This window comes from Alligator mississippiensis, chromosome 11 (genome assembly GCF_030867095.1).
Source record: "Alligator mississippiensis isolate rAllMis1 chromosome 11, rAllMis1, whole genome shotgun sequence".
NCBI lineage: Eukaryota > Metazoa > Chordata > Crocodylia > Alligatoridae > Alligator > Alligator mississippiensis.
In genome coordinates, this window is record NC_081834.1 from 27,783,793 (window position 1) to 27,809,867 (window position 26,075).

The window sequence follows — 26,075 nt, forward strand, 5'->3', positions numbered from 1 at the left end:
ATTGGTGCACATAAGTTAGAGCATGGTGCATAGGCCAAATCCTGCTTGTTTCCATGGGGCTGCTCCTGTGATTAATTAAATGAGCAGGATTTGACTTTGTCTACTGCACTTGCATATATCTCTGCGCATGCAAGCAGCAGGGCTACCCCAGAGTTATACCATTTTTTCTACTGAACTGAGAATGGTGCTGCAGCTGTTGTGTGCAAAGGAAGCAAGAGAAGGCCTGTGCTCTCATGTTCTCCCTTTAGCACTGGATTGGGTTTTACATATACGTGTCCCACTCCTTTGAAAAACAAAACTGGTGAGAAGAATCAGCCTGGGTTTTGTCCTGATGTTCATCTTGTTTGGCAGCTGTTGCCATTGACCCATATGTCCTTAGGAAAGAGCTGAGAAAAGGAAAATGCAACACTAGACTCCATGTTCAGCCACCAGCTCCAGTAGTGCAGGATGGATATTAAGAGTGCTGCCAGAAGCCAGGAGAAAATTCTGTCAGCAGAGGAACTGCACAGGGCAAGTGCACATGGCCATAGTGTATCCCTCTCGCAGCCGCCAAAGCAGGGATTGCTGAAAGAAGGGACAGGAGGGCAATCTGTAGGTAACCTGTGTGAAGTGCCACCTCTACCCTTCTCCCTGTGCAGTTTTCTGCTGTACCTCCCAGAACGTGCTGCACAGAATCTGTGCCCAGACCTGTCCCATAACTGAATAATGGCTTAGTTCTCTCCTGCATTCCCTCCCTTGGAGTATTCACTAGAGGAGTTGATCTAACTCCCCAACTGCTTGTTTTCATGTCAGGTGAGTATGTGCATTTGCACCTTCTCTCTTCTCCCCCACCCCCACCATGGGCGCTGTATCAGTCCACACTGATCTGTATAAACCAACATTTCTCCACAAGTGCTAAAAAGCAGTAGCCCTGTGTTCTCTGATCTCCAAGCTGCTGGAAGAAGCCAAGGTAAGAGATGCACTGACAGGACTGCTAAAGCAAGCCTCTGCAGTGAGGACTGGAGCAGAGAGGATCAGGTTTGCCCAGCTAAAACAGATATGGCACCTGAAATGGTGGCTTATTTTCACCCTCAGCTTGAAGAAGAGACACCATCATAAATATGTTTCAGTTTTCAGCCATCATTGTAACATGGATGATGAAGCAGAGTGTACCAATTTGTCCTACCTCTGTATTTGCTACAGACTTACTGTTTTTTGTTCCACAACTCTCAAGGGTCTCTACACTAGCAGCTTGATGTGGGGACACATGCAAAATCTGCTTTGTTCTCCTGCTTCATTGTATCCATTAAGTAAATGACGCTGTTTCCCCAAGTCCTGCTGGTATCAACAGTGATCGCTCAGTCTGTCACCTTTACAAGGCAGGTAAATTTATCTCCTGTGATCATGCATCTGTAAGCCAAATAGATAGACTGGCTGTTGAAGTTAGAGACGCTTGTAAGGAAGTTATGAGTACATGCAGAGTGTGCTTCTCTGACTTCTTGCATATCTTTAGCAGTCATGGAAGCTCCCTCCCATGCAGTCTGTTTTCCTTTATAGTACAAAGAAGACTGGTTTAAATGAGGTGATACTGAAATGGGAAAGAGGATGAAACACTTCCAGATGGCCTGCCACAGTCTGATGGAAACATGCCTTGACTAGGAGCGTGGATGGAAGCTGTAATAAAACTATGTGGTAAATCATTAAGTTCATCTTGGAGCATCCCTGTTCCTGACTGGCCACAACCTGAAATAAATACTTCTAGTTAAGAGTAAACTTTTCCCCATGTGCATTGTTGCCAGGCAAGGTATTTTAAATCCGTGCTAGACATAAAACGATGGCGGGCCTCTGTGGCATTCACGCTGCTTGCAAGGATTCCATTCTGGATCCAGAATCACGGCAGTGCCATCGGGGACCACTACCTCACACAAAGGAATAAGGCCTCTTTCTTTGGGTTAGCGTGCATGCCCATGTATTCTAGACACCATCTGTCTGCATGCTGTAGGAGTATAGTCCCAGACTGTAACGTGTCTCCATATCCCACAAGCAGAATTTTGCTAACATTTTATCTTCACTTAGTGTTAACATGCCCACAAAACAGCCAGTAAAGCGGCTGATGCAGGATGTTTGACTCCACTTCTCCTTCCACTGGCCAGTCCACTCCAGTTTAATTTATCCCACCCACTACATCCTTCAACAGGCCCAAGAGCTTTAAAGCCTCAGCCACATACCTTCAGCTAAATATTTCAACCAAGATTTCTTTACAAGTGGAGGGGTCAAGATCCAGAAGAAGGTGGTAAAACTGCTCCAGTTGTGAAGAAAACAGCCATGACTCCAGAATATTAATGGTATCCCTGAGCAATAGATCTTCTCCGTCTGACCTTCCTTTGGCTCTGATGGTTTTAAAGCCATCCAGGTGGGAATAGCCTCCGTGCACTCATAGAGGTGAGGCTCCCCTCCAATGTTCCCTGTAAGGAGTAGCGGTCCACGAGCATGCCACTTTGGTCCCACCTCCCCCTTTCGGCGTGGTGTGGTCTGCCAGTAAGTATCCCAAAGTAAGTGCCCAGGTGGGAGCGGACAGTGTTCGGCCACCACCCATCTCCCTGCTAACTGCTGCCCAGAGCAGTGCAGTGGAGTGCTGTGGCCCAGCCATGGGCCGGACACAATCAATCGATAGAACTAAAAGGGAGGCACGGGGCCGGTGTGGGACACTTACCTAAGGTAAGCTCCTCACTCCTCATGCATGGCAGGCAGCGGCTCCTCCTTGAGGTGAGGTGGGGATGGGGTCTGGGGCTAACGTGGACTCTGCCAGGTCCAGGGAACTGCTCTGCTCCCCTGCATCGCCTCGGGGAGCGAGGAGGCACATGGTGTCAGGGCTGGGGACAGTTCCCTGGAGCTGACGGAGCCCACAGAGCAATTTCCCGGAGCCGGTAGAGCCTCACACAGGGCAGGCAGTGGCTCCTCCCTGAGGTGAGGCAAGGCAAGGCAAGGCAGGGATGGGGCTGGTGCACTCTGCTGACTTTGGGGAACTGCTCCACTCCCCAGCCCTGATGACATGTGCCTCCTCGCTCCCCAAGGCAATGCGGGGGAGCGGAGCATTTTCCCAGAGCCGGCAGAGCCCACCCCAGCCCTGTCCCCGCCTCGCCTCAGGGAGGAGCCGCTGCCTGCCCCGCATGAGTGAGGAGCTTACCTTCGGTAAGTGTCCCACGCTGGCCCCGGGGCCTTCGCCGCACTCCACGCCCAGCTCCTCTCCGGGCGGGTGCGCAGCCTGAAAGAGTTCATGCGCAGCAAGATTTTTACTTGTGCACGGCCACACACGCACGCAGCTTAGAGGAAACACTGCTCCCCTCCCTCTGTGACTGTACCAGTTCCAAAACCTTCCTTTGGGTTTGCTGTCTGAAGTGGGTGGGGGTCTCAGCAGGGGAAAAACAGGACCCCAAGAGGGCTGACAAATCCGATGTTTGCATTCTGGCTAATGTCCCCAGAGACAGTTGAAGTCAGGATGGCAAAGGCATGCTCCTACTCTGGGGAGGGGGCTGGGTCACATGGTGTCTGAGGGGCTCTGCCAATCCTGTGTTTTTTGTGTGCTCCTAGTTTTCATCTGTGCCCAACAGCTATTACTGACCCAAGCCCCTGCACATCTCTGTTGGGGCAACACAGTCTTGACCTGCTGCACCCAGCTACTAGCTCAGGGTCTCTCTTGAATGGAGTCTACTAATCACCCATTAGAGCCAATGACCCTATTTTTACCCTACTTCCCACCTGGGGCTGGAGTGAAAAATAAATCAGTAGCCTCATTGTTCTCCAGCAGGCCAGTATCTGAGGTTAAACATGGTGGCACAGAAAATATTCTGAGGAAATGGCTACTCGGGCTATGCCACAGACATAGTCCTTTGACTTATATGGGCACAGCCTAGAAGCCAGACTCAAGCAGTCATGTATAAATCCAACATGACCACCTTACACCCAACCCAGAGCCCCGTTTTCAGACTTCGGCTCTTTCTGTGGACCCTTTCTCTTCCACCCTCTGATGATATTCTTCTACCCCTCCAGGAGAAACTATTATCACTCTGTGTGTGTTAAATGTACTAGCAAAACCCCTGCCTGTATACATACACATTCCAATTAAACCAAGCACATGTAGTCTCACATGACATGCTGGGCAGCACCAACCCACCCAGCAGTTTTAGTGGGCAGGTAACAGGGGTCCCCTGGCAATTCTGTGGGCCACCAATTTCCTCACAGGGCTGAATCAGCTGCCTTGCTCTGCCTGCTCTAACTCCCCAGTCACATACAAGTACATGGGTGGGCAGGAAGTGCGACATCTAAGTCAACTAAGTACAACTTAGTAGGGCTAACAGAAACCTGGTGGGATTCTTCCCACGACTGGGCGGTACACATTGAGGGTTATAAGCTGTACAGAAAGGATAGAGTGGCAAAGAGAGGGGGAGGGGTGGCACTCTATGTCAACGAGCGATATACATCAACCCTCATCAAAACGGAATCTGAGGAGGAGAAAGTAGAAGGATTGTGGGTTAGGTTACATGGAGGTCAAGGAGAAAGGGACTTGGTGGTAGGGGTCTGCTACAGACCCCCACACCAAGGGGAAGAACTAGATTTGGGGCTCCTGAGGCAGCTCTCGGAGACCATAAAAACTAAGGAGGCGGTAGTCATGGGGGACCTAAACTACCCAGGCATCTGCTGGGAGACGCAGACAGCAAAGTCCCACCGCTCACGCACGTTCCTATCCTGTGTACAGGACCTCCACCTGACGCAGGACGTACATGGTCCCACTAGGGGGAATGCCTTACTGTACCTGGTATTGGCAACGGGGGATGACATGGTAGGAGACCTACACATCGGTGGTCACCTGGGGGACAGTGATTACCAAATAATAGAATTCATCATAAGACGTTGAGTGGGTAAGGTAACTAGTAGGGTGAAAGTGCTAGACTTTAGGAAAGCTGATTTCAATGAACTCAGGCTTTTAGTCAAGGACGCACTGCAGAGTAAGCGTTTTGAAGAGTTGGGAGCCCAGGAAGGGTGGCTGTGCCTTAAGGAAATGATCCTTCGGGCACAGAGGGAGACGATCCCGATGCGGGGAAAAAGGGGGAAAGGGGCCAAGAGGCTTCCTTGGCTGACCAGAGAAATCCAGAGCAGCCTACGGGCTAAAAGGGGGGCATATAAAAAGTGGAAATGGGGAGAGATTACTAAAGAGGAGTATACCTCCTTTGCTCGCGCTTGTAGGGAGGGAGTTAGACGGGCCAAAGCTACCATGGAGCTGAGGATGGCATCCCAAGTAAAAGATAACAAAAAATTGTTTTTTAGATATATAGGGAGTAAAAGGAAGGCCCAGGATGGAATAGGACCTCTACTAAATGGGCAGAAGCAATTGGTGACAGACAGGGGAGACAAGGCTGAACTCCTCAACGAGTTCTTTGCCTCAGTGTTTCTAAGAGAGAGGCAGGACAAGTCTCTCACTGGGGTTGTAGAGAGGCAGCAGCAAGGCGCCAGACTACCAAGAGTAGACCATGAGATGGTGCAGAGGCACTTGGAGGAACTGGATACGTTTAAGTCGGCAGGCCCGGATGAGCTCCATCCGAGGGTGCTGAAGGCACTGGCTGACATCATTGTGTCACATTTGAACACTCATGGCGCATGGGCCAGGTCCCGGAGGACTGGAAAAGGGCCAATGTGGTCCCCATTTTCTAGAAGGGGAGGAAGGAGGACCCAGGCAACTATAGGCCAGTTAGTCTCACCTCCATCCTTGGCAAAGTCTTTGAAAAAATTATCAAGGCTCACATTTGCGAGAGCCCGGCAGGAAAAATTTTGCTGAGGGGAAACCAGCACGGGTTCGTAGCAGGTAGATCATGCCTGACTAATCTAGTCTCTTTTTATGACCAGGTTACAAAACACCTGGACGCAGGAGTATGGGTTGACGTCGTTTACTTAGACTTCAGGAAGGCCTTCGATATAGTATCCCACATCATACTGGTGAACAAGTTAAGAGGCTGTGACTTGGATGACTACACAGTCTGGTGGGTGGCGAATTGGCTAGAGGGTCATACCCAGAGAGTTGTAGTGGATGAGTCGGTATCGACCTGGAGGGGTGTGGGCAGTGGGGTCCCGCAGGGCTCGGTCCTTGGACCGATACTCTTCAATGTCTTCATCAGTGACTGGGACGAGGGAGTGAAGTGTATTCTGTCCAAGTTTGCGGATGACACAGAACTGTGGGAAGAAGTGTACATGTCGGAGGGCAGGGAACAACTACAAGCAGACCTGGACAGGTTGGACATATGGGTGGAAAACAACAGAATGCAATTCAACAAGGAGAAATGCAAAGTGCTGCACCTAGGGAGGAAAAATGTCCAGTATACCTACTGCCTAGGAAATGACCTGCTTGGTGGCATGGAAGCAGAAAGGGATTTTGGAGTCCTAGTGGACTCCAAGATGAACATGAGTCGGCAGTGTGATGAAGTCATCAGAAAAGCTAATGGCACTTTATCATGCATCAGCAGATGCATGACGAACAGATCCAAGGAGGTGATACTTCTCCTCTATCGGGCGCTGGTCAGACTGCAGTTGGAATACTGCGTGCAATTTTGGGCGCTGCACTTCAAGAGGGATGTGGATAACCTGGAGAGGGTCCAGAGAAGGGCCACTCGTATGGTTAAGGGCTTGCAGGCCAAGCCCTATGAGGAGAGACTGGGGCACCTGGACCTTTTCAGCCTCCGCAAGAGAAAATTGAGAGGCGACCTTGTGGCTGCCTATAAGTTCATCATGGGGGCACAGAAGGGAATTGGTGAGGTTTTACTCACCAAGGCACCCCTGGGGGTCACAAGAAATAATGGCCATAAGCTAGCAGAGAGCAGATTTAGACTAAACATCAGGAAGGACTTCTTCACAGTTAGAGTGGCCAAAGTCTGGAATGGGCTCCCAAGGGAGGTTGTGCTCTCCCCTACCCTGGGGGTCTTCAAGAGGAGGTTGGATAGGCATCTAGCTGGGGTCATCTAAACCCAGCACTCTTTCCTGCCTATGCAGGGGGTCAGACTCGATGATGTATTGAGGTCCCTTCCGACCCTAGCATCTATGAATCTATGAATCAGCAGAATTAACTGGCTGTCATGTCATAGCAGTAATGGGCAGGAGGACATTGCATGATGGGGAGCAGCATTTGAAAGCTGAGGGACAAGATGGGTGTGTAAAACGTGGGAGGTGGGACAAAGGCGAAAACAGAAGACCCAAGGCAGGGATGAGGCTAGATGAGACATGGCATATGTAGATAGAAGTGTGACAGGCACCAAAGATTAACAATCAGCTCAGCAGTTTTGATTATTGAACTTAGAGGCCAGCAAGCCAGTGTTACCATTTCATTCATATAGGAAATGTGAGTGCTGAATCAGCAGGTTCATGTGTGTGTTTGCCAGAACAGGACAATCCAGAATCCGGATGCTGTAGTGGGCCCTGCCCCACACTCATAGTCTGAAACATCACCTTTCTTAGGTCCTGGGGCTCCTACCAGGAAAGCAAATGGTTAAAGAGAGACAAGCCACAGTTTGATTTCAAACGTAAGGCAAAAATGATCACCTGGGAAGAAGCGGTGGCTGTAGTAACAGCCTCCCTTCTATAGTGCCTCCCATCAGATGACTCAAAATATTTTGCAAACATTAAGGAGATGTGTCTTATAAAAAAACTCAGTGTTGTAGGTAAACATTACTCTACATGGAGATAACTACAGAACCAGGCATATAGTAGGGGGAAGGGTCAGTGGGGGTGGAGGATGCTTGCTAATAGTAGGGCCACACATGTTTTTTTAATGACTCACAGATTTGAAATTGATTTAGCTGACTTTGGACATGAAAAATTTTCCTTTAAAAATAAATAAATAATATATATGTGTGTATATATATATATATGAGAGAGAGAGAGAGAGAAGGGGGCAGGGGATGACTCACTCTTTATGATCCATCCAATCTCAAATCTTCCAGCTCAAATTGTCCCAAATGGGGCCATCTAGAATAACAATAGTGCCATGAGGTAGTCACCCATCCAATAGGAGTCAGCCAGATATATGACCCTAATGAACAGTTGTTAACCTTTATGAGTAGAGACAGTCTGATGTCCCAGGAAGACTTTTACCTTGTCACTCTAGCTCTCCAATCTTTTACACCTTCACAAGTATATGCTTTGGTCTCAAAACAAAGGTAGCCTGGGCTTAAACTGGGGACTCAGCAGCAAGACCACAGGAGGTAGTACCAACCCCAGAGCCACATACCCAGATCTCATTAAGCTGCTTCATTTGCTGTCTTGCCCTGCATATTTGCTTGTTCCATGCAGCACTGAATTCTGATCTTAAGTCTATCTTTCTCCATAAGCAAATTCAGAGCACTGCTGCCTTATAGTTCTAACTCCCTCCTATGCTTCTATCAGACTAGCCAGCTGCTGTTTCCCTCCACACCTGAGATCTGCCCCAGTAACTCATGAAGTCCTGTTCTGACAAACATGACATTTTGCAAGTGTGCAATGTTTGGAGGAAAGATTCTAGGGGAACACAAAATACTGGGGAGTAGAACCAGAGAAAGTCAACCACAAATATCCTAGTTTCTACAGTCAGGGAACAGAGCTTGGATTCTTCCTTCCCTCTCATTATGCATAAGAGGGGTTTCATCTGGAGAGCTGCAAAGTGGCTTAATAAGGAAGGTGGCCATCTGGGACTTTGTAGATACTCCCATCCTCCAGAAGCATAGAAGGAAAGGAATAAAAGAGTAGCTTCCTAGCTTGCTACTTTGTACCTTTCTCTGTGTGTATGGGCAGCAGCTCAAAGGTAAGGCCAAGGATATGCTTTGGGTAATATTTTAGTGACTTGGTCTGACTCCAAAATATTATTGCCTTCCTGCAAAGACTACTAGAGCTGGGTCAGGATGTGAAGTTGGCTGTGAAATATCTACAAATAGTGTAACTTTATGCTTATCTGGGAGAATCTAGTGGATCTAATGGTACAACAAGGCAGTTCTTTTTTTCTCTGCATTGTGTTTTAAAAAAAATGATATGCAGTGCAAGGGGATCACAGTTGTTAGCTAGTCCTTTGACCCCTTCATGGTAAAAGTCATTCTCAATCTAGTGTTGCCTTATTCAGCCCCCTGAAATGGCTGGTTGCTTCTTGTTTCTGGAGGCAGTGGTGGGGAAAGTGGAAGCCTGGAGTATAGCTGTACTTGAGTGCCAGTTTGTTGGTAAACCTCCTTGGCTACTCTCCTAGGCTTGTACTCACTCTGTTACCTCTGTAGTGAGGATGCACACAGAAGGGTGTGGAAAGAAGCTCTGTGCATTTAAATACTGTTTGGAAAATTTAAACTAGGCAACTACTGCTTAAGAGAGTAACTGAAACCAAGCAGTCAGGCACTAAAAGGAGTTTCTCTTCCTTCCCCATGCTTTGTGCCAGGTGGACCTAATTCTGGAAGGGACTGTCCTCAGTTAAGTTAATACTACTAGTACTCTGAGTCCTGCTCATACACCGCAAACAAATTGCTGCAAACACTCTTTTTGGGGTTTTTTTTTGTTGGGGGGAGGGTGTTTGGGTTGTCTCTTGTTTTGTTTTGCTTCCTCTCATCTACCCCTAGATAGGACTGCTTGTTGTTTCTTTCTTAATAAAAAGAACTGTTTCTGCACTTGAGAATGGCTATAACTCCTGGGGAGTGATCTCTCTCTATGAAGAAGGCAGTTAGTAAAAGCTTCAGTGTGACTATCCTCACCCTTGCTGCAGGGTAAACTTGCACAGCAAGTCTCCTGTGAAGCATAGGCTCTTGCACCTAACATGGCTGCAGCTGTTAGCCTGCTGTAAGGGAAAAGCAGGTGAACTCTACCTTCACCCTTGGCTTACCCTCAGGGTGAGGACACAACTCTTGCAGCTGGAAGTATAACTTTATCTATTTCTTGGATTTCAAATGCTGATCTGCACTCAGTGCAACCCTACCCCTCACCTCCATGAGCTTCTCTCACTTCTGATGGTGGCCCCTTGGAGAATGAGTTAGTGGTACAGGGTGCTCACTTCATCAGCTGCAATTTTCAAATCCCCTCTTGAGCCTATGTATTGGTTATAGCTAAGATGTCAGTTGGCATATACTGGCTTATTTAGCAAACTGCCCCAGATAACTTCCTTGATGTCAAACGGCTTTGGAAAGAGGCCTCAAACGTTCCCTGAGGGACTGACATGTCAGAATACCTGTGAAGTGGTGAGCATGTGCTTCCTCTCCAGATATACTAAACATGAGATCTAATGCTTTGAGTAACAAGCTAGGTCAGAAGGATAAAATGGGCACCTGTCCAACCACCTCTAGGCACCTCTCTTCACTCTAAGTGGTGGCAATCAAACAGGTCTAAGTTATCCCATATTCGTACTTTACTGTATTATACCTCTGAGCTCTAAATGCCTTGGAGACCACAGTTAACTCTACTTAAGTTCTTAGTGCAATACTAGGTCTTGTATCAGTTGCCACCTCAATAAGACTGGCCACCCAGGGCAGTGGGAGACCAAGAAGAAGTCTCTTTGGGGTCAGCTGCGTGTACTTCTGTGACGTGGTATGGTTTTTATTTATTTTGCCACTGCCAGGGGAGCCTGATCCCTCAAGAGGTGGGAGGGAAGACCCTAAGGCAGACTGGTCTATCTGACATCGGAACTGAACAATAGCATCTTGACTGAGATGACCAATACTCCATCACTTCACCAGCTTGAAACCCAGCTCAAAGTACCAGTGGCTGAAGCTGTAGAGAGTCTTTTTCAAGAGCTGGGTTGCCTGGGGAAGCTGCCTGCATAGAATAATGTAGTCTCAATTACCACTGGCTAATGTTAGCCTTTCATGGGGCCAAGTGGCTTTGTTTCACAAAAGCCATCTGTTACCAAACTCTTTTTCTAGTAAAATAGGCCTTCAGCATGTAATACCCATGTGGATCCCTTGGGGCTTACCCACAGGGAGGGTTTGAAGGGGATGGGTATCCACTAAGTAGGTAAAACTGCAAACTAAAGCTGTTCCTGTCTCTTAATGTTTCACAGCTGAGCTCCATAAGATTTCCCATGATAAGCCAAGGGGCAGGACCCCCAAAGAGGGATGTTACAGGGCAGGATACTACAATGGCTCACTTAAGGAAAAGAAGAAAAGGAGGATTGAGAGTAACTCTGGCCTCTGCCTTAGTGACTGTTAACAAAGGGTGTTGGTGGCAAGCCCTCTTGGCTATCCTTTCCTGTTTCTTCATTACCATCCTTGCACATGATGAAGGGTCTTCAGTTGTTCCTCACCAGACCCTCCTTGACTCGATACCAGTGCTGTCATACTTGCAGCCTGACTTGCTCCCATTCCAGAACCTGACCAATGGCACACTAGTGAAGCCTAACCAAGAAGTGTTAAATTGCACTACAGAAAGGCAAACTGATTCTTCAACAGCTAGAAGCTCACTGGTGCATGTGGTAAGGGCCACAGATCAGCTATACCTCCCAGAAGATAATGGTCTTGATGCTAGGAGAACAGACTCTGGTACACCTGCTGCTAGTACAGGTGCCTCTAGAAAGTTGGAAGCTTCAGCAGCCAAGAACCTGGTAGCACAAATGCTACTGGCCAAAACAGCTGTATTCTCCCAAATACCATCACTTCTGGCAGATGTTGGTTCTTCTCGCTCAGAAATGAGTATGACGGGTCCAACTCCAACTGCAGAGCTATTCAAACCATCCCTGGATTCTGCATCTCTTACTGCTCACTTGAGTCCTGCCTCTCAGTTGAAGGAAGAAGTGGCTGTAGAAAGCCTTCCAAATGAGGAATGGGGTCTGTCTAAAGCAAGCCAGTCCTTTCCTACAACAATGGCTTCCGCCCCTGGCCTAGATCAGATGACCACTAAATCTAGTTCAACTAGCATCCCAACTCCACCTGTGGGTGAGGTGTGGCAGCCATCTAGATCAAGAAAAGAAACTTCCCACTTGGTGTTACTGATCACAAGTCCATCTGTGCCAACCAACCCAGCTGCTGCTTCCATGCAAGATATTTGGACCACAGAAACAAACTTCCCAAATGGCATCTCTGCTGTGATAGCAAGTTCTCCTTCCCTCCCTGGCAACCCAAGGTCAGCTTCCCCTACCTGCTTAAGCAATGTGGCTGGTCATGGCCCCACAGATTTGGCACAGTCTGACTCTGTCCCTGAAACACAGCCAGGTTCTCTGATCCCATCTCCTGCAGCAAAAGAGAGAACTGTGGATTCTGCTGACAGTGTAGTAGCGATTGACCAGGAATCCCTTCCAACTGAACTAGCTCATAAGCTGGCCACGACTACAACCCATCTTCCTGCTAGCCTCCCACAGTCCACTAATCTACCCCCAGCCACAGCCTCTGTGGCAACGCTGCTCTCTGCTAAGCTAATGGCTGACACCATGTCTTCTGCACCACTGCAGACAGGTGATCTGACCCACTTCACTGAACCACCACCTCCTAGGTCTGTGATGCTGCTAAATGCATCGGAAGGCCCCACTGAGGAAGCAGAAAGTGAAGAGAAGCCTGCTACAGCCAGATTTAGTAGGGCATGGCTGACAAAGGCGACCACAACCAGGTGGCCAATGCAACCTGAATGGGCTGGTGCTACTGAGGAGTCAAGTATCCCATCAGATGTTCTTGTTTTGCCCCTTGCAACCACTCTTGCTGATTTGCACCATGCAAGTTCAGTAGAAGACTCAGTGGAGGCTCCCTCATTGCATGATGCAAGAATGGACCTCCTTCCCACTCTGTCAGGAGACAAAAGGGCCCTGGCCCTGACTACCAGCCTGCCAAACTCCAAGATGCCTGTTGACATTATACCAAGCTCTCTGTTAGTAGTGACTCCTGAGCCACCCACCCTTCCTGGAATTTCTGGTGTAGTAAGTAGTCCTCTCCCTCCTGCTGAGGCAGCAGTCAGCAGTGCCCCTTATCTGACCAGAGCTGCTGCAGAAGCCTCCACTGCAGATACAGCTGAAATGCCTGAATTCAGCACTTTTACAGTCAAACATCCCTCTGGCCCAAGAGAACTTGGTACAGTGCCTCCCACTATAGAGAGCTATCTGCCTATGGAGCATATGGACTACAAACTGAAAGACCATACTGATATGTGGTTAGGTACTGGCCCTGATCCTACTGCCTTATCAGCCCAGGTATTGGATCTGGGTACAGCTGGGGAGCATCTGGCTTATGAACCTGAAGACAACATGGCTATGCTGACAGGTACCAGTTCTGATCTCACTACCTCGCTGGGCCAGGTGTTGGATCTTGGCCCTGCTGGGGTGCAAACTGGCTGTCTTAGACCAGTTCTTGCACACACCTCTAACAGCTTAACAGTAGTACCTTCCACTTGGGCCCAGGTGGGAGTATCTGGTTCTAGTGGGACTCTAGCCAGCATCATTTGGACTCTGACACACTCTGCAGTTTTAAATGAGAGAAGCGTTTTGTCTGCTGTAAGCCCTGCTGTTGACTCTCTGCCTAAAGAGACTACAAGCCATTCTCCCTACCACGTGCTGCCTGTCAGCAAAAACACAAAAGCAGAGTCCAGCCTGTTTGCTTGCTACCCCAGACCATCTGCTGGTACCTCAGAAGCCAACCCATCTGCAAATGCCACTAGTGCAACTCCCTACAGTGAGCTGGCTGGAAACACAATGTTCTCTGAGGAAGAACAGATGTCTGCAGCTGTTAAGGCAGTAACTGCACTTCCAACTGCTGCCTCAGAGCTACTTGGACCATCGACTGACTTGCCTTCCAGCTCTGCTGAACCACAAGTGCCACCGAGGCGAAGACCTTATGCACTTGAAGCAGGACTAAGAACACCAACCATGCCAGTGGGCTCCACCTCCTCCCGCTCACCATCATCTCTGCTAGGTGTGAGCAGCATCCCATCTATGCCAGTGAAGGTGCTTCCTAATGCCCTGGAGGAGCCCTTCTCTGTGCCACTGCCATCAAAAATGAGCGGGCATGCTTCAAGCATTACAGTAACAGAAACTGATGCACCTCTCCTCCAAGGTGGTACTCTGGGCAGCACTGGGAGGATACTACTCACAGATTTCACTGCTGCTAGAACAGAACCCATTCTGGGACCTGCAACCACAGTTGGTGCCTTGACTGACCTGTCTAGTGTGATCCCTCCTGAGTGGGATCATCGTCTTGTCGGCCATCTCTCAATGGCTTTGACCTCTCCCAAAGCAAAGGAGCTGCAAAGCACTTCCACTGCTCCTGCACAGAGCTCTACAGCTGCTGATCCCTCCAAGACTAGCAGGCATGCTGCTACCCAGACTGTGGGCTCTAGGGTTACAGATGCCTTCCTGGCTGTTATGAGGAATGTGACTGTGCTCAGCAGGACTTCTAGTCCTATGGCCTCCAGTGTACCAGAAGCCCCACATGTAACTGCCTTCCCATCTAAGAGCACGGATGGCCTAGCTCAGTCTCTACCTAGACAAGCTTATCGCCTACATCTAAATGCAGCTGTCACTAATGTGGCTGCATCATCTACATGGAAACCCACACTGCCAACTTTGAGAGAACACAAGGTCACAGATGTGCCTGCCAAGCCAGCCAGTCCAAGTATGTCAATCTCCATCAGCTTTCCTGTCCTTGCTGCTGAAGTAGCAACAACCATGCACATGGAGTCCAAGGCTCAGCCAGTCAGAAGTGTAACTGCTGGGGCAGCAGTTCCTACAAGTGCACTGTTCACTAGCACAAGCTTGACCCAGTCCTCGAGCTCTACAGCTCCCATATTGGAGACTCTCTCTGAAGCCAAGCCTATGGCAGTCACTTCCTATCCTAGTCCCTCCAGCGTTCTACCAGCGTCACCTGCAATAGCTTCAACTGGTGTCAAAGTGCACACTGGCCCCAGTATGCAGCTTCCTGCGACACTGCCTACCACAGCCTCAGAGCCAACTTGGTTGACAAACTGCACAGAGACCTTCTGCAATGGGACCACTGTACCAGCATGGCCTACAATTCATCCTACCTTGGCTGTGTCCACCCACTTGCTTCCAACTTCCCCACCTCCTTCAACAGCAAAAAGAGAGCCCCGTATCTTAAAAAGAACAATGGCTGCAAGATGGAACTTGACAACTGCAGTGACAACCAAGATAAGCAAGCAGGAAGTTACAACTGAAACTGGTCCCACATCCAAGCAACCAGTATTCCAAAAACATCCTCCAACACTGAGCTGGTCCACTGAGGGAGGGAGCCAGACTACATCTTCTGTACAGGAAACAGCTGTACATGTTTTACCTCTGCAATTCTGCCTCACAGGGATTACATACACAGAGTTCCTGGAGAGCAAGTCCTCTAGAAGCTACAAGAAGCTGGAGAGGGAAGTGATGCTAACTGTAAGTGTGGACTCTAAAATGCTGAAGACTCCAACAGCGAGTCATTGTGGTTCAGTCTGGCTCCTAAAACCTGCTTTGTCTTCATAAGGTAGCAGAAACCAGAGCTGGGCAGCTACTTGTAGCTCATGCCTGGCTGGCACTGCTAATATTGACCTCTTAAGAGGAAAGCAATAACAGGAACCAATCATGAGTGGGAGAGAGTATTCTTAATGTAATCTCCCTTACTGTAGTAGGATATTTGCATCTGAAGTGCAGTTGAACTAGCTGTCTTATAAAGCTGCCTGTGTGTTGGACAAAAGGCAATAGACTGTTCTCTCATGCCACTAAACAGCTACTTGGATTTGCTTGCACAAGCTAGAGTTTAGAGTGGCCAGTCAGGTGTAGTGAAATAAACCTTTCTGACCTGGTCTGCCATAAACTTTTGAAGGTGGCTTGAGCTTATAACCAATTTGATTAAAATAGAGTATGAAGTCAAACTAGCAAGGCAAAACCTTCTGTGTCTTGTGCATGACAAAGGAGATGACAACTTCTAATGCACTAACACTTCCACTTTAATGAATCATTAAGTAGGAGAAAAATCTTGCCTTTTGAAGTAAACTAAAATGCTCCTCTTAACAGCTTTGAGGTTTTTGGCATGGGCAAAACTGTAGTGCAACTGAACTCCCTTCCGGAGTCTCTTGTGCCAACAACCTAGATTCCTAAAAGTTTTCCATGGCACTGCTTTCAGCAAGTGTCCCCATTCACCCTGAAATAGCACTGAAAAACTGGTTTCCTTCTTTCTTTTGCAGCTAAACAAAATGTTTTCCACCTACAAGAACTTTCTCCAAACAAACATTCTTAAATTTGTGTAAGTATGCACAGTGTATACCTTGTGTTTGGGGGGGGAAGTAGAGGTAGAAATGGGAAGGCACTCAATCCCACTAATCTAGTCATTTGAGCCCAGCTTTCCTCCTGCCCAGGCAGGGGGTTGGATCTGAAGATCTACAAGGTCCCTTCCAACCCTACTTCTATGATTCTAGTGTTGATCACCTCTAATACATGTTAATTTAGGTGACTAATAAAATGGACTACAGTGACATTATAAAGCATATAGCACTTGGCTGACTATATTTGGATGCCAAATACTGAGTCCCAACCTAAAGGGATAAGTGCCAATTACAAAAACTAGAAATAGTTCTGCTAGGTTCTAAAATGGCTTGCTGTAGTAGTGGTGGAGGCTGTCACTTCCTTGTCTATGGAAGTGGATGATAGCAACTTCCGAGATTGGGTTTTTAGGCTGATGTGTCAACTGGTGCTCCCTGCAATGCTCCTGAGTATCTAGAATTGGGTGGGGAAGAAGATGTTACCACCATCACATAAGGACTTGATCTTGACCTCGCACTGGTGGAGTGGAGGCCCTTCATCACCTTCTAAAGACGGACATAGCAGCTCTCTATGGAACACTTGTCTCTGTGAGGAAGAGAACATGACCCAAACTGTCCCAGTGTAGGGAAGTCTGAGTATCCCTGCCCTAGCACCCTGACCAGTCTGCAGATGGAAATCTGGATAACCAGAGAGTGAAGCACTTCTTGATTGTACTCAAACTTCCAAAATAGAATTGGAAAATTGGTTTATATTGGGAGGGACATCTGAAATGCATCCACTGAAAGAGTGCTTCTCCTCTGTCTCCCTGTCCTCTTACAGGAACGGCTCTGTCCTCGTTAAGAGCGAGGCTCTATTCCAGGGAGGTGGCCCAGTTCCTACAAACTCTGACCTTATCCGTACCTTGCTGACGGGAGTGGAGAAAGAAATGGATACTTTTTTTGACTGGAGAGTGGATGTCCAGTCTATTCAGTCAAATGGTAAGCCTTGAATTATGGCAGCTATCAGCTCTACCCTTACTAAGGCTGTGCAAAATTTTGCTGACTGTTTCAACTAGTTTTTGAGCTTGAAACAGCAAAATTGAAACGAAGGGCTTCAGAACAGCCTCAAAACAAAACAAGGGCAGTCAAAACATTTCAAGCTTCAAAGTTCAAGCTGGCCTTGCCTGCAGGGAAACAAAGCAAGGAGAGGGAGGGGGAAGGACTGCTGTCATATTGACATGTGTAGCTGGCCAGTGACACTGATCCTTTCCTGAGATCCCTTCCAATCCCAGTGCTCTGGGGGAGGGATGGGAAAGCAGCATAAAAGGCAGCACTGTTTGAGCTGGCCTGCTTTCTAGCACCCATCATGAGTTCTGCTTGTTTGCAGCCTGAAGTGCAGCTTCCCAGAAACCCCTACACCTATCTCCTTGAAACCTGTCAGACTTAATCGCCTCAGAAGGGGCTACCATCCCTGCAAGTTTCATCCAAATTGAGCAAGAAATGATAAAGTTATAGGCAGTTTTGTGCTTCCCCATTACAGCCTATGGGCAAAACTATTTTGACGTTTTGATGAAACGGAACGGTGGGTTCAGAACAAAATGCTGTCTTGTCGAAATGAAATGGTGTTGTTTTGGACCTGCGCAGCCCTAATACCATCCGGGGCAGGGAGGGGGATAAAGAAAACAGCTGTAATTATATCCCATCCAAATAACTAATGAGGTTGGAGGTCCCACTTCCAGAAGGTACCATTTTTTGTCTCCTCTTGACAAGTGACAGCCATTGTGCCAAGTCCCTGGATACCTAGACTAAGATCAAGCATACCTACCACTTAATGCGATGTGTAGGAGTCTTTTGTATGACTGCTTGTCATCTAGACACTAGTATCTGCTGATACTGGGGGCTTCTTTCATGGGGTCTTCCATTTGGACTTGGGAAGATACCTGAATAGCATTCCTGTCTTGGCCTCACCATCCTGGAATTGAATTTGCTAACATGAGGCTGGTACTACTATGTCTCTTCTCGGCCAGACAAATGGGTAGCAACCTGGCTTGAGTAACGTATAATACAAGTGCTTGGGTTTGGGGGTTTGTTTGTTTTGGGGGTGTTTTTGTTTTTTGCAGGAGGGGAGGGAATAGGGGAGGGGCAGGACTTTGAAACCAGTGTGTTTGAGAAACTAATTTGAATGGGGAAAGTTAGTACTGAGATGCTGTCAAACCAACTGGCTGGACAGTACCGGAAGAATGAATAAAGCATTTAAACACACTGTCTACTTAAACCCATGTCTCTTTAGGCTTCAGTGTGAAGAACCTAGAACCAGAGAAGTTGTCCATCTCGCTTGTTGCTCTGAGACTTGGCTCTACAGTATTTGGTGATGTGGATGGCACAAGCTTTCTGTACAGACTAAAAAATGAGGTATGGTAGTAATAGACTTGGACCAAATTGCAGAGACACGTGCCTCCTGTGTGCTAGGAACAGGGCTCTGCCCACTGTGGCATGAGCCCCAGAGCTTGGCTTCTCAAGGAGTTGGTAACGAGACTTGTTGCATAACTTGTAAAATGGGGGACAATGTGTGCCTGTTCTGCAAAGCAAATGCTGCTGTAGCTGCTTCCATTACATCTTCTGCCTTTAAGATGGTGTTTTTTGTACATTTGTAGATTAGCTATCATAACATAGCTCCTACTTAAATGGTGCAGTGGAATGGATGCTCAACTGCATGTTGAGGACTGAGGGACTCTATTTTCTGCTTGGGGAATGAATACATCAGCCTGAAGAGAATAGGCAAAAGATGCCAGTGAAAGCTATTCTGTGTAGTCAACTCAAGTTGGGGCTAAATCTAAACTATACCTCTTCCCTATAGGTTATCCAGTCTCTGGGTGCTCTGTATCAAGTGAGGAATCTCTCCCTTGTTAGACTCAGGTATGGAGGAGGGGTGTGGCGGGGGGGGGAAGCTTTTCTCATTGCTTCAGTTCTTGCTGCACTCGAGTGGTGAGAGCTAATGGGACAGCTTGGCAATGCTAAAGTTGTGCAAGGCCCTTGCACAGACCCTAGAACGGTTGGCCAAACCTGAATTGTTCCTCTTGGAATATGAGGACCTGGCAAGACACTTGGCCAGCCACGAGGGGTCACTCCTGACCTAGAATTTCTGTTTGACTCAGACACTATTGTCATGAAGGACTATCCATGGGCCTCTGACTTTGGCAGCTATTCTGCCTTCCATAGCCTTGTGCAGTCTCCCAGGAGGAAGAGCTGGGAGGGGCAGAAGCACTGATATCTCATGATACTACAGTTCATGTCCTAGGAAATATAATCCTGAAATAACCAGGAGCCAAAGAGTGATGCCATTGCAAATCAGGGTTGTGACGAGTTCAAGAGGTATGTTGGGAGGGGAGAAGACCCAAGGCCTCCTAGTTTAAGTACTTGGTAAGGAATGCTTTCCAGACTTGGTTAGTCTGGATGTGACCTGGAAGTACATTGCTGCAAAGTGTATTGCATGCTAAAGGCCCATCTGTCTGTGTAGGGCAGAGCAGCAGCACTAGACATGACATGTATTTTAGTGCTGGAAAAACAAGTTGTTTAATTTGTCCTCACTACAATTCTAAAATGGAGCTGGTTGTTATTAATGTAGTAATGTTTTCATGTAGCTAGACTGGAGTCAGACTTGGCTCCAGCTGTCTCAGTGTGTTCATTCAGAAATATAGGGCTTCATAAGCACCATTTTCCCCCCCCCCTCCCCCCCACTTTTGGGTGGAGGTAAAACCAGTTTTGAGTGGCTGCAATACAACCTTGCTACCTACCACTTCAGCCTCAGAGCTCTCTCTAGTGAACTCCTTGCATCTGTTTTCTACTAATGCCTCTTCTTATTTAGGAATGTCAAAGGTGATTTGGAGGTTAGAGGAGAAGTCTACATTGACACACATGCCCATGCTGATGTTGGCCAGGTTCTGCAAGCACTGAAGGGGCTTGCTAATTTCTCCGTGGACCTGACCTCTCTCTCAGTGGATGGTCAGTACTTTCTATCTCAGCCATGCTAGCCAAAAGAAGGGGGCAAATAAGCAAATGCTCATCTAATCCTCCCTTGTTTTGTTTCCACTGCAGGGTCAAGGCTTAGCTTGCAGGTCTTCCCAATCTCTTTCACTATCACCAACAAGATGCTGAAAGAGGAGTTGGTGGACCACTCCTCGGTGGAACACCAGGATCTCACTAGAGATCTTGCTGATGTGGTAGGTGTGCCCAGCTTTTGGATAAGAGTTGCTGTGCAATCCTCTAGGAAGAAAACCTAGAGGATTTCTAGGACAGGAGGCAGGAAGCTAGAAAATGTCACATCCAAGATGCTTACAGTAATTCTCAATAGGCCTTGGCACATTCTGTTGTATGAAGTTCTCTTGCATCCTGCTTGTGGAATCTGAGTGCATGTTATGACTGCTACTTCATTCATGGACATGGGATATGGTCAAGCCCATATTCCAATTAAGTGAGACTCCTTGGGATGGTGGTTACCCCTTACTCACTAGAGCCATTTTGCAGAATTCCTTATAACATGGGGTCCTGAAGGGGCCTTTCCTTCAGTAGGAAACCAGAATGTACTTCAGTTTTGTTCCTGGGCTGCCACACTGATTCATCTGGAAGCCTTAGTAGCTTCTGATGTTCATGTTCTTGCAATAACTCCCCAAACCTAGCTTGCCCACTAGTTCACTCCTGAGGTTTGGTCTGATAGCTTCCTTGGAGCTTCCACATGCATGCTATGAAGTTACTAGATGTTAACATTCACTGCACAGGCAGGTAAATAAACCCTATGGGGGAAGAACTAAATTGACTTAATTGTTATTTCATCTCTCTCTTTAGCTGATGCATGCTTTGAGGACATACAACACTCTCCTGCAAGTGGTGATTCGAGACCTCCTGTGAGTTTAAAAAAAAAAAAAAAAAAAAAAAAAAAAAAAAAAAAGCACTCTGCTGCTCCACTTCCCTAGGGTAGGGGGGAAAAAACTCATGGGGCTTGTTGCATGCTGTAGGAAACTCTCACCTCCTTAGTACGCATGTTGTATGACATGATCTGATTCCTTTCACCCACATGAAAAGTGACTGTTTTGAGAAACATTTCCTCCTTTGCTCCAAGAGTTTCCCACTCATATACTCTGCTTCAATAAGCAGCTGACAGGCCTTCCCAGTGAAGGGGACTACATGGCTAGTCTCATAGCCCCTGTCTGACTGGGACTTCTTGAAAAGAGCAATTCAGAACTTTAGCCAGACCTGTGGCTATGTCATCTGGGTGACTGCCATTGTCTGTTGAATACTGGAAAACCTGCTATTACTCCTTTCTTGCAGAAGTGGCTCCCTGATGTGTCATGGTGATGTGATATTCCAGCCCTCTGCTCCCTCCAGCATGGATGTCCTTAAGACTCTTGTTGATTCAGTTGGTCCAAATGATGCCTTGGCTGGGTCGCACTTCCAGGTGGACCCATACTCTTTTATTGTGGCAGGTAGGATTGCCCTAGGGATCTAGGTGGAAGACTACTGGGGTCTGCCCTAGCCAAAACCAAACACTGAAATGAACCTCCAGTGTGAGGCTTCCTGTGTTGGTGCACTAAATGGTAGGAACAAAATCCATAGCTCCTCTCCTCTCAGAGGCAAAAGACCTTAACTACTGCATTCACTTGCAAAAGAATGATTGCTCTCGTCTTGGCAGAGGAAGATGAATTTGGGTTTTGTCTGAAGCTTCACATATCTAGTTACCACTGCACAAAATCCTGCTGGAAGCTTTGGCCTACCGAAATGGAATTATTGGTTTTTGTGCATCCTGTACCTGTGGATGAGGCTTGGTGTGGAGTGAAGAAATGACAACCAGGAAGGTGGGGAATTGCAGAATAAAGTGTGCACCCATAAGGAAAGATTCTTTAATGCCCTCTAACAGGTGGCTAAACAAACTAAGAGCCTTCATTTGAGGAGAGATCAAAAAAATCTGGCTCTGCTGTGTCTAACTGTGGCCCTTCATTCTAGACAGCCAGCTGGAACCGCCTCTTGTGTATCCAAGCCTTCCTGGATATGGAGTGGCAATCATTGTTGTGTGCACGCTTGTTGTTCTAGCTGTCATCCTCTCTCTGCTGGTAAGATGTAAAGCAGTATGTTCCATTGACATCTCTTCTGAGTCGCAAGCTGAACCTGTGCTACCAAGCATTGTTGTACTACAAGTCATGGGGTCCACTGTAGTGGGGTAACCAATGATTCTGGCTCATGGCATTCTTGAGCAACTTGAATAAAAATGAGCTGATATTAATGAAGACTCCTAGAAATGGGCTTTAATCTAGCAGTAAAGTGGGTGTATGGACTATGTGCATGCAGTCCCAATTGCCAGGCAGTGAACTGCTCCTGGTGCAAAGGTTGCACATAGAAATGGGAAACTTATCTAGAAATCTGCCCCACTAACTTGAGGGGCCTACAGAAGGGTATAGGTCAGAGTGGGAACCACTTTGCCCAGGCACGGATCCTGTTCCAGTAACTGGAACTCCAGTCTTCAGCAGCAGCAGACCAATGAGGGGGCCAAGCTTGAGGGTGGCACCAGTCAGGCCTTTCAGATTTCTTATCACATGATGTGACCTCCTTGCTATGAGAAGGATGGGGGAGGAGAGGGGACACAAATGCAAGCACTGGGTCCTGGAGACCCATGGTACATCGCTGGTCTCCAATATGCTGGGAAAGATCTCTGCCATTTTGTTCTGACAGTGTCTAAAGCCCAAAGTTTTTGGCTGGCGTGACCAGATCAAAATAGGAAGCAGGAAAGATCCTGAAGCAGGAGTGCAAACTTTTGAAATGGACCGTCCAGGATTCTCCTCTACCACTCCAGAGGCAAGTGACATGGGAAGGGCTTCTGTGTAGCCTTGGACTTCTGTGTAGTATTTATAGAGCTGTGATTTTTGTGGAGGTTTGGTAGCAGTGAACTCTGGATTGGAGCCATATCCTTCTGGTAGGATCCTAGGAGCTGGGCAGGAAAAAGGTAAACTGGCCTATCTCCTCTCAACTTTGGGCTTTCCAAATTTGCCTTGTAACTGTAGATGCAAGAAAAGCCATTGCAATTTCAATCTAACACCTACTTGACCTTCTACGAGCTGTAAGTATCTGAAACTCATCCAGTACTCTTATTGGAAGCTACTAACAAATCTCCTGCCTTGTGCAGTCTTTCCCCCTCTAAAATGGGAAGACCTGTAGTATCCCAACATCAAGCCAAGATCTAGAGCTATGTAACGCTAACAAACTCCTCCATTTCTTCCTGGAGCATTAAGAGGCATTTGCAATGTTGTTGTTTTTTTTGTTTGTGGTTGGTTGTTTTTTTGGGGGGGGGTGTTAAACTTGCATATCTGCTTGGTAGGGCATGGACCAATTGTTCTAATGCATGTAGTATCTCTGTTAGCTTGTAGGAAACTGCCCCTTCCACAGGAGGCTTGCCCTTTCTAGAGCTACAGCAGGATTGACCTTTTGCTGTCCAACAGACTAGAATGAGGCTGGGGGTGTCTATAAACCCAGGCAGACCAAACAGGTGAGATGACTTAGACTCTTATCTGAACTGCAGGGTCATGGCAGATGTTCGTATGCCCCAGGAAAACAAAGTGCCAGAGACTGAAGATGCAGCATACAAGTCTTTCAACCTGCTCTGGGAGTCTTCAAAGCGCTTGTTCCTCAAGAAGGTATCTGAGTGGAGGCAACCTCTCACTTGGTTAACTTTGGTACTGTCCTTGGTACTTTAATTTGTGGATGTATGAAAGAGCAATTACCTGTCTGCACCATGAATAAATGCTGCCTACACTATAGAACTGTGAAACTAGCTGCAACTGGATTTTTTTTTTTCTCTTTTTTTTTTTTTTTTTTTTTTTTTTTTTTTTCTCCCTCTTCCCCAACATACCAAAGGGAAATCTGTCTTAGTTGTCTTCCCCCTTGCTTCTGAGGAACACTGCTCTTGTAGTACAGGCTTGATCACTCTGGGGGATGCACAAAATGTGTAAGGCGGAGGACTAGGTGCCCCTTTCCAAAACAGCAAGGAGGTAGGTTCTCCATGGGACTGAACTCTTGATCACCAGTTTCTTGACACAAAGCCAGTTCTGGTCTCCATACTTTGCCAATGAAGCTGGATAAGTTCTCACAGAACCAAGCAAATTTCCTCCTCCTCCTCCCCCCATCATGGGATGGCAGAGTTTTATTATGGGTATAACTTTTAAGAGAGAATTGTGCTTTTTTTTTTTTTTAATTCATTCTTCCTATTGCACTTTAGTTTGCTGTTTAGTGTTTATCGCTGGTGTCAACTTGCTTCTTGGAACAGATGTTGCTGCCACTGAGAAGGCTCATAAAGCTTTTGCTCAGTGGTAAGGGACTTTAAGTCCAGTGGTGCTACTGTCCATCTCCAATGAGGAGAAAGTTGTTGAGTCTCTTACAATGATGTAACCACTTATGCCAGACTACAGACAGCATTTGCTAGAACTTCTGTTGGCATTTAGTGTGAATAAACTTGATTGACTCTCAAACAATAGCTTCATCCTTGGCTACAGTGGGGCATTGACTGACTGTTTCAGAGGACCTTCCTACTTGGCTCTTCCAAAATGGGAACCAACAGTTATCACAGGGCTTCTACAGCTGGGGGTACTACTGTTTTTTTGTTTTGCTGTATAGGTGTCCCCTATAGTCAGAACTGGTGGCTCCTCCATGTCAGCTGGTGACCTTCCTCTTTAACTGAGGCAGAAAGTCTACTGTTAATACAGACTTGGGGAAGCTTATCTATGGGTGTCTTGTGGGTTGTTTTTTTTTGGTTGTTTTGTCCACATGCTTAGAGCACAAGTCATCCACTCAGTGCAAAGTGGTAGTTGCTCCCACTACAAGCTAATACTCATCCTCTTCCCCACCTGATGGCCATGTTTCCTTGGCTGACTACACCTGGGCAAGCCTCCAATCTGGGATTCATGTAGTATGGAAGAGCATGTACCAAGATGGCTGAATCTAACTTGAATCTGAGCTTCAGTAAAGGTGACTCTTATTCAGTTTATAAACTACCTTGGGATGCTGAGGAGCTCTCTTAAAGAACTAGCTTTTGTGCTCTGTCTACTCAGTAGTAGTAGTAGTAGTACCAACATGGAAGTAGTTTTCTGGGCCATACACGGTGCTACTGCAGTTTAACAAATACCAGCATGAGTCTCCTCTGCAACCACATGGTATCAGCATGGCTGGATTCTAGGGAAGACTGCCTTTCCCTAAAAGATCTGAGGGGTGATTTTTTTTTTTTTTTTTTTAAATTTCCTCCCTCATTACAGGTAGGAAAATAGAGGAAGGAGGGCCAGGCAGTTGGGTTGAGCTGGCTCATATTCAAGAACACTAGTTTCTAGTGTAGGACCCTTTCTTCCCTACCCCCAAACTTTTTGGAAGATGGCTATTTCCTCCTCTTTCTATTTTCTTCCCCCTCCCCACCCAGCTGAGGTCACGCAAGCAACTTGGCAACAAAATAGTTTAATATGTACATTTAAAAAAAAAAAAAGAATGTATTTGTGGTAGCTAATTTTAAAGTGTATTTTTTGTATTGGATGTCACTCCTTTTATTTGGAACCACTTGAAAATAAAATTCATTTGGCTTATGCTCATTGGAGTCTTGTGTACAACAGCATCCTTGCTAGAGGTAGGTGAGGAGGTTGAATCATACAGCAAGAGTGCCATACTTTACATCTAAAGTTTTCTGAGGGGGTTATCCTTTTTCCCCCCCCCCCCCCCCCCCAACAGCATGCTGAGGAGTAGGGTGAGTCCCTTGCATATAAAGCTGCGATGGGGATAAGGGAGGACAGAGAGCACCTGCAGCTCTGATTCCTGGCTCCAAGCCTAGGATGGGGCCAGAGATGGACCCCCAACAGCTGCCTGCCTCCCCTTGTCTTGCTCTC

The 26,075-nt window shown here is 47.2% G+C and overlaps 1 protein-coding gene across 2 annotated transcripts; it reads left to right on the top strand.

The window, feature by feature from the left end:
* The first annotated feature begins 8,689 nt into the window (after nucleotides 1-8,689).
* LOC102566050 (mucin-2) lies at nucleotides 8,690-24,045 on the top strand. Of its 2 annotated transcripts, XM_014606114.3 has the most exons (13): nucleotides 8,691-8,800; nucleotides 11,024-15,328; nucleotides 16,117-16,175; nucleotides 17,012-17,169; nucleotides 18,461-18,582; nucleotides 19,028-19,086; nucleotides 20,036-20,172; nucleotides 20,266-20,390; nucleotides 21,013-21,071; nucleotides 21,496-21,650; nucleotides 22,168-22,274; nucleotides 22,891-23,013; nucleotides 23,735-24,045. In XM_014606114.3, exons 1-13 carry the CDS (start codon nucleotides 8,783-8,785, stop codon nucleotides 23,783-23,785), a joined length of 5,478 nt encoding a protein of 1,825 aa, XP_014461600.2. In that variant the 5' UTR covers nucleotides 8,691-8,782; the 3' UTR covers nucleotides 23,786-24,045. The 2 variants fall into 2 exon arrangements, with proteins under 2 accessions (XP_059570719.1, XP_014461600.2); XM_059714736.1 differs by lacking the exon at nucleotides 11,024-15,328 and having other exon boundaries at nucleotides 8,690-8,800.
* Nucleotides 24,046-26,075: the final 2,030 nt, after the last annotated feature.